Source organism: Austrofundulus limnaeus, unplaced genomic scaffold (assembly GCF_001266775.1).
Source record: "Austrofundulus limnaeus strain Quisiro unplaced genomic scaffold, Austrofundulus_limnaeus-1.0 Scaffold2, whole genome shotgun sequence".
Taxonomy (NCBI): Eukaryota; Metazoa; Chordata; class Actinopteri; order Cyprinodontiformes; family Rivulidae; genus Austrofundulus; species Austrofundulus limnaeus.
In genome coordinates, this window is record NW_013952404.1 from 4,649,846 (window position 1) to 4,657,935 (window position 8,090).

Consider the following 8,090-nt stretch of genomic DNA (forward strand, 5'->3'; position numbering starts at 1 on the left):
GTGTCAAGGACAGAAAGGCAGATGTGGCAGTGGAAGGTGTCAAAGCAGTTTGGAGAGAAAAACAAAGTAAAGAACAAAAAAAAAAAGAAAACCCTTAATCGATTATTAAACTAGTCATTGATTATTTTAATAATCAATTAGTTGTCGATTAATCGTAGCAGCCCTATACAAAACTGTTCTAAATATAAGCTTTAGTGTTCACAATACAGACATTTCTTAAAGTCTTAAGAAGAAAAGCGTGAAGGTCTGTCCTTCAGGATGAGATCATTTCACCGAGTGCAGCCCGTCTGGAACAAATATTCTGAGTTTTTCAAGGCTGAGAATCTGGAGTTGTAAAAACAGAGCAGCTCCACAAGGTACGGACGCGAAAACGCTGGCTCCACTTTCTGTCTGGAGTTTTGATAAAAGCTTGCACGTGCACAGTGAAGATGACTAATCAGAAAGGAATCAAAGAGTGAGGTGAATGGCAGGGCTGTGTTTAGCTAAGGCCAGAGCTGCTGTGATTTGTGTTTGCCTCTGGCMGACTGTGAAAACCAAGACATCGTACAGAGCCAAAAAAACTAACTACAAGAGGACACTCAAACTGAGACGAATTTTGTAAAGTTATACAGGAAAAACAGTTTGTCCAAGTTCACAGATCACACACAAAATGTTGGTGGAGATATGAAGGTCCATTTCATTTTTGAGACATTAAATTGGTATTTTGAACACACACATGGGAGTAATGAGCATGGTGAGGTAGTTGAAGCCRTTTATCATCACGCCCACGTGGAGGTTTGAGTCACTTGGGTGGCGTTACTACCACACAACAAAAGCTCAACTCAAGGTGCAGGATCCCTGGTTGAGGTGACGGATAGCGAAGCAGGGCTGCTGTAGGTTCACCTCCTGTGTGGTGGCTCTGGGGCAATGACTGTATGACAGTGACAAGACACTAAAAGCCTTCCTGTCAGGGAAGCAGGCAGACGTCCTCCAACCGAAACACGGAGGCTCGGGGTGACATTTCACAGGGCACAGCTGCTGGGCTACCAGAGCACGCCAGCTCATTATTCCTGAAGGGTTGTTGTTTGTTCAGTGCGCGTCACAACTCCAGCGGCGACTCTGCAAGAGTACGCCAAATAAAACTCATCGTTTTCTTACCAGTCACTGTTAGTTACGTCTTACACTGACTAAATATTAGGATGTTCCGTTCTTATTGGTGCAAGTGAGGAAAACTGGACATTTRCCAGTTTTGAGACAAAAAAATATGTGGGAAAAAAAAGCAGAAGATTACAAAACTGAGTACACAATCATACAGGGTTAGAATGAATGAGACACGTCAAACAAGTGCAATTTATGCAATTTTATACCAACCCCTATTTAAAAATGCTTTAGTTCATATTGACCACAAGAAAATTTTAATAAAAACAAGTAAAATCTATACTAATATCCAAAAAACAAAACTTTTGGCAACAAATACTATTTTCAACATGATGCAAGACCACAAACCCAAATAAGGTGACAATTTTTTTTTATAATTGTGGCTTCAAATAACTTCCCCTGCCAACAGGCATGAATGCTCCCAATCAAAAACATTACGATCAGTAGAGCAACTTGTTTTCATGCCACTTTCCACTTTAACTTGATCCTTTTTTAAACATTCAATTATGACCATACTGAAAATATACACATAGATATTTTAACAGCTTTTCCTGAAATTAAACTAGGTATAAAAATGTATTTAGCACTTTTAAGCACAAATGCCACATAAGGTAATCCTTCAATTTTAATTGCATTCATAAAGTAGAAAAAGTAAAATAAAAATAAGTATTTATTATCAAAACTGTTTATTTGTTACCAAAACAATTTATCAGTAATGCAGCGGAGATAGCTGAGCTGCACACGTGTTGCTTCAAATTTCCCTCATTTTTTTTTCTTCATCAGTTAAATGTGACCCATAAAACCGGTAAAAAGCAGATCATTTAAAATATGCTTTGATGTTCTGGGTTTTATTTTCATTTCAAATTCTCCAGCAGCATCTTAGCTGTAGGAAATGACCAACCAGCATGTAGGACACACTGCAGTCTGCGTTGCGCTTCCTGAGTGTTTCGTGTTTAACCAATTTATTTAATTAGTGGTCGAGCTGGCAGACTCCAAGATTCCACCCGAAAAATTGCAACATGCTACTGAAATACCTGGAATTTCTTTGCCATATTTTAACATTTAAAGAGCAGTTCTTTCTATGTTTGAGTAGTACACGTTTGTCTTTTTAAACCAACAGATCAAGCTGATTTCATATAACTACAACCAACTCTCTCAAAAACAAACAAAACCTTGCGTGCAGATGCGAAGGAAATTCTGAATGCTTGTTTGTCTGATAAAAAAGCTAATAATAAAAAACTTTATTAACTAAACAAGCAATGCATAGCCCTGCTTTCTTTTGTTTTGTTTCCGATAGCATTGTGGTAACAACAGAATCGCGAATTATCTGTAAAGTCCCGCTGACGCAAAACTCGAGTGCGCACACACAGATTCCTTTTCTCCCATTGTAATAAAAACACGGTCGATATTAAAATTAAAAGCACACAAATTTGTGTCATGTTTCAAAGAACTTGTGTAAAAACACAACTAAAAAGTTTTAAGCCTGAAACCCTGGTGATAACTAGAGTAATAAAAACAAAACCAAGTTAGTTTTGCTCAAACAAACCAACCAGTTCAGAGTTGAGATGGTCAAATGGAGTTTGTGTATTCACATGCTACTGAGAGGAAACAGTCTGTGGTGGTGAGTTAACTGGAGGAGGCAACTATGGTACTGATACATCTGCAAATGTATACCAATCAACACTTTATATGTCCAATTTTAAATATATTTAATATACAATATTATTAGAGTAAAATTATTACTTGATACCTTAATCTGCTACATTTATAGTCGTGTTAATGAAACTTGCAGATGGGTCTCATTTCCTTGTGTTATAACTACCACAAGGTCCTAAATAAATAAATAAATAAATAAATAATAACAAGGAGTTGTATTTAAAATATTTATAATCAAAGATACATCTTTTTAAAAATCTGATAACATATGTGTTCTCATATATTTAAAAAGATGATCAAGTCAAAATTACTGGGAAAACATTTGTAGTATTTAATGGAAAAAAGATATGAAGGATAACTGATGTTTTTAATTTTTTTTAAATTTGGAAATCATTCAAGTTTCAGTTTGTTGAAGTTGTTTTCTGAAAATAAAGGGCAGATTCAAGCTTTTTCTTCACTCTGCAGTCTTTTCATTCAGGGCATGGTTTACTTTCTTCTTTATCACTGTACATAGATTTTGTTTTTATGAATGAAATTAACTAATTAATTAAAACATGATACAAATACAGTTGCGTGTTTTGATTCTACTACAGCTAACTAATAGGGCTGCTGGAACCTGAGTATGTTTCCTTCTATCATGCTCCAATGTGAATTGCCTCCGTGTCTACTTTAGTTTCCGTCACACTTTTTAATCGAACCGTATTTTACATCTTTGCCTCCAGTTCTCTGCGAATTTGCTCATCTTCCTCGTTTTCTTGAAGATCCTCGTCGTCATCCTCAACAGTTGGAGAATTCACCGACAACACTTCTCCAAAAAACGCTGCCATTATTGTCCCAGAAGTTTCACAACAAAATAAAAGTTTTAGCTTATCCCCCCCGCCGGCGGAAGCAACCCGTCAAAATAAAAGCAGTGACGTGACCGTTAGTGGTTTGGTCCCTAGATAACATGTTGATTTTACTTGCTTCCTGCATCGCAGGACCTGCAATGTGACGATTGTGCACACAGTGCATCACGATTTACCGTGCTGCTTTCCTACCCAACACCTTAACGCTTCCCTGAAAAACCTAAGCTTGAAAGGACATATAGTCCTACCTCTTCACAGTCCTCCTACTGGGACTCCCCAGTGTGAGTGCACAAAACATAGAGGTAGGAGTTGAGGTTAAAATGGAATCAGTCGCAGCATGAATTATAAACACACGTCTTCCTGAAGTTGATCCACTCCTTGAAGACAGAGCAACAATCTGTTTACATGAGTTTTATTAGTGACCTGCTTCCAGTATCTTCTCCATATCCAAGTTTCCGCATATCCACTGAAAAAGTCTGGTGTTTTTTGGCTCTGGGTTTGGGAGATGTCAGTGGTTTTGGAAAGTTTCTTATCCTGTTTTGCCCCTGGTGGTGATGGAGTGGGCTCTGTGAGGCAGCTGCAGTCGAAGGCAGAGTTAGTATGCGCACATAAAGCTGCTCAAAGCCAGCAGGTATGTGAGGAATGCCTTTTCGTCCAAACAACAGGACTCGCGCCCGACACAGAACCATGTCACACCACACAACACTGCCAGGGGAACCGAATGGGGCCCAAMTGGGGACTCCACAAATAAGTAGTACTTTAGTTCAGATGTTTTTTGTTTTTTTTTAATCAAAATGAATCCCTGCCTAAATAGCGACCATCAATCACAAAATTATTGACAATGTACAACAATACAAATATGCTAATTTATCAACAACTACATCAGAAATTAATTTCTGGAACTACTCCAGTACATAATGTACATAAAAAGGAGGTAAATCAAAACTGACAGTGCAGAACGCAAACATGCATCAACAAGGGGTTTGAGGCCTTTTTGCGCAATGAACATTTTTTAAAGTCTTTACATATTTTGTGTTTCATGGTAGCTTAGTTAACCTGCATGTTTGAACAGTTCTAGTAATCACTACACTTGATTTGATTTTGATTTGATTTATTGATTTAACAGGAAAAGATTACTAAAAATCAAGCCTGACTCAGCATAATTGCTGTTTTACAGCAGGTTCCTGTTCTGCAGCACATAAAACACTCAGAAATACAGCATCACAATCACATTATTACACACCATAGACACAAAGACAAACAAGCATACCATTTACTTGACTGTAAATAAAGTGCCTGTGACAATTATCTTTAAAAACAAAGTTAATAATTATAAAGTAGAYGCTTTGTTATTACCTCTTTTATGCAGCCATCCCTCCTTGACGATCACCACACTGGTCATGTTGGTGGACTAGATGGAGGATCCAGGTTTTCCACAGGGAGAGAGACAATGCTGCTTCCTTCACTCAGCCCTGTGCAGGAGCCTGGAGACGGGGTCCTGGGGTTTAAAGCTGCCTTCTCAATGGTGGTAACCTATTAGTTGGAGAAAAGTAAAAATTAGCCTCACTTTGAGGTGAGGGATTTTGTTTCATCTGTCTGAATATTAACCCTCAGGTCAACAACGTAGAGTGGAGGCGGCGGAAGTGAGAGGATCCTCGTGCTTTATGGCCCAATCTGAGGAGGACGCGCTCGCAGCCACAGTGGTGTCCTTTTAACAAGTGGAACCTGCAACATTTCAAGGTTCAAATAACTGTGCGAGGCCGTGGTTTTTGGCATTCGCTGTGAACTCGCCCATATTGGAAAATTCCATGCTGTTCACAACGAAAGCACCCATTCCTGATAGACCAGGAGATTTTCCCTCTACTTGTGACCACAACAGCACTAAAAAAAATAATAAATGACGTCAAATAATTCTCACACAAGCCACACACATTAATAGATTGTCAAGCTTGTTTTGCCGCAGTATAAAAAAAGTGTATGCTAATGGTTTTGGCAAAGCTAAACTCAGATTTTCCATCTGACTGTATCAGAATTTTTAGTTTTACTTTTATCCTGTAAGCAAGTGATAACAAAACTTAAAATTAACAGTGTTCTTTAATTGTTTTATTTYCCCACCAATACCACTGGATGCATTTTTAATGCAGATGACAAAATTTTATCACATTTTTAATAAATTTGGACTGGAAGAGATTAAAACTACATTTCTTTTTGTTTTTTGGCACGTTTTATGCTTCACWATAATGTTTTAGACAACTTATGTAATGYRTTTTGTCTAAAATACTAATAAAAGTTATATAAATGAATCAATTTGTTAGAATTACAGTATGTACACGCCTAAAAGAGGCTTCCAGTTGATTTTTTAAATTYCATCTTCAACGTAGAYGTCTTTAAATTTTTYACAATATGGCATAAGACGTTATAGTGTAACAGGGCCTTTACAATACTTTGCTACAACAAATTAACTTGAATAACACTAATTAGGGTTGGGCGATATGACTGAAAAATGCATCACGATATTAAGCATTTCRTTTTAGTCGCCATTCATTAGTTTTTGGTTTTACCCACTTGGAATAAGAACCAGGAAAAAAAAGACTGATTATTGCCAAACTGGTGACGTGACCTTTCCMCTTTTATCCACAATTTCCTCTCGAGCTGTTGCATCATTTTCTCCTTTCACTCCATGTTGTTCAAAACAACTGAGGCACGGTGGTAAAAACAAGAAACTGCTAATGTGCATATTACTCAACAGCTTTTTGCTAGCTAGACTAACGTCTNTTACAATACTTTGCTACAACAAATTAACTTGAATAACACTAATTAGGGTTGGGCGATATGACTGAAAAATGCATCACGATATTAAGCATTTCATTTTAGTCGCCATTCATTAGTTTTTGGTTTTACCCACTTGGAATAAGAACCAGGAAAAAAAAGACTGATTATTGCCAAACTGGTGACGTGACCTTTCCCCTTTTATCCACAATTTCCTCTCGAGCTGTTGCATCATTTTCTCCTTTCACTCCATGTTGTTCAAAACAACTGAGGCAYGGTGGTAAAAACAAGAAACTGCTAATGTGCATATTACTCAACAGCTTTTTGCTAGCTAGACTAACGTCTCAGACAACTTACGAAAAGTTTGTCCAACACTGAAGGTTTCTTAGATGTAGACTGAATTAAAAAAAATCTACTGGAAGCCTTTTTTGGACCTATACACACTGTTATGCTAACTATTAGATCTAATGTATAGCATATGAGTGAAATTATCACAACAAAACTGTCCTAAATCAGCATTAGTTGTCTAAAACATAATAGGCCTTTACCAAAGAGTGAGTGAATTACTTGATGCCATCAACCTTGCTTAGCTTCAGTAGCTGTTGTGTTTTATCACAATCTCTGGTTCTGGCCCATCTGTAATGTTGATTTCCCTACGTAAACTTCTATAAGCTTCAGCAAGTGACATTGTCAACGTTTCGGCATATTTTCTATTGATACTGATCATGTGTCTACTGTAGGGATGTCCCGATACCACTTTTTCACTTCCGATACGATACCAATACTACAACTTTGAGAATTGTCCGATACCAATTGACCCGTTACCATAACAGTACAAGTCACACACTTTTACCTATTTTGAAGTGTAAAATCTTAGAAAAGTCTTGATTAGGTCAAACAGTGAAAAAGAGTAGGTATGGGGAAAAACTGACCCACAAAACCCCACATTATTGTCTGTTCAAAGTTAAGAGTCCACAGCTCCAATTTTACTGACTGTAACCAAAACAACGTGATCATTGCACTTAATCTTCACTCACACAAGTGTGTAAACAGATTACTGTATTTTTCGGACTATAAGCCGCGACTTTTTTCCTGAACTTTGAACCATGCGGCTTATAGTCCAGTGTGGCTTATACGTGGATTTTTTTCTTCAGCCACCAGGGGGCTCTTAGGCTGCATTTGCTTCAAACACAAAAAGAAGAAAAAACAAGAAAAAGGCGATCGCTTCCAGAGCTGACTGTTGACCAGGAAGCAGCGATTTAAAGATAGTCAATGGCCAAAAGCTCATAAAAGGGGATAAAAMAGACATTTTTCATGGTGGAATCTGACTGATAAAAACTTTGGAGCTTAATCCAGGACCAGTTTGTGGATAAATGTCGAGTGAAGAGCCGCTGACTTTTTTTTCCGGCATTGCACTCCCCGGGGAAGGAATCCCATGCAGTGACGTATGCTGGAGCGGGAGAGCTTTCCCAGCAGCTGGACTCTGGGTTTCTTGGGGGAACTATGAAAGGTCAGTGCGAAAACAAACGCCGAACAACCACGTGACGGTGCGTTGACCGGTCGACAGCCGGGCGACCATACTGCCAGCTTAGCCGGAGGTGTAGCGCCATTTTGTTTTAGCTAGTAGCAGACACGACGGGTCTTCGACAGACATGATATCGGACAGTATATGTGGGCTCACAT

The 8,090-nt window shown here is 38.2% G+C and overlaps 1 protein-coding gene across 4 annotated transcripts in view; it reads right to left on the reverse strand.

Annotated features, from left to right (window-relative positions):
- Positions 1 to 8,090, reverse strand: part of akt1 (v-akt murine thymoma viral oncogene homolog 1) — a gene marked incomplete at its 3' end in the record, with an annotated part of 41,545 nt that overhangs the window by 28,379 nt on the left and 5,076 nt on the right. For 2 of the 4 annotated variants that reach the window (XM_014011865.1, XM_014011871.1), the window contains 1 exon segment: positions 4,995 to 5,171. In XM_014011865.1, the coding sequence (XP_013867319.1) occupies positions 4,995 to 5,040 (46 nt within the window). In that variant the 5' untranslated portion in view covers positions 5,041 to 5,171. 4 annotated transcript variants of the gene reach the window in all.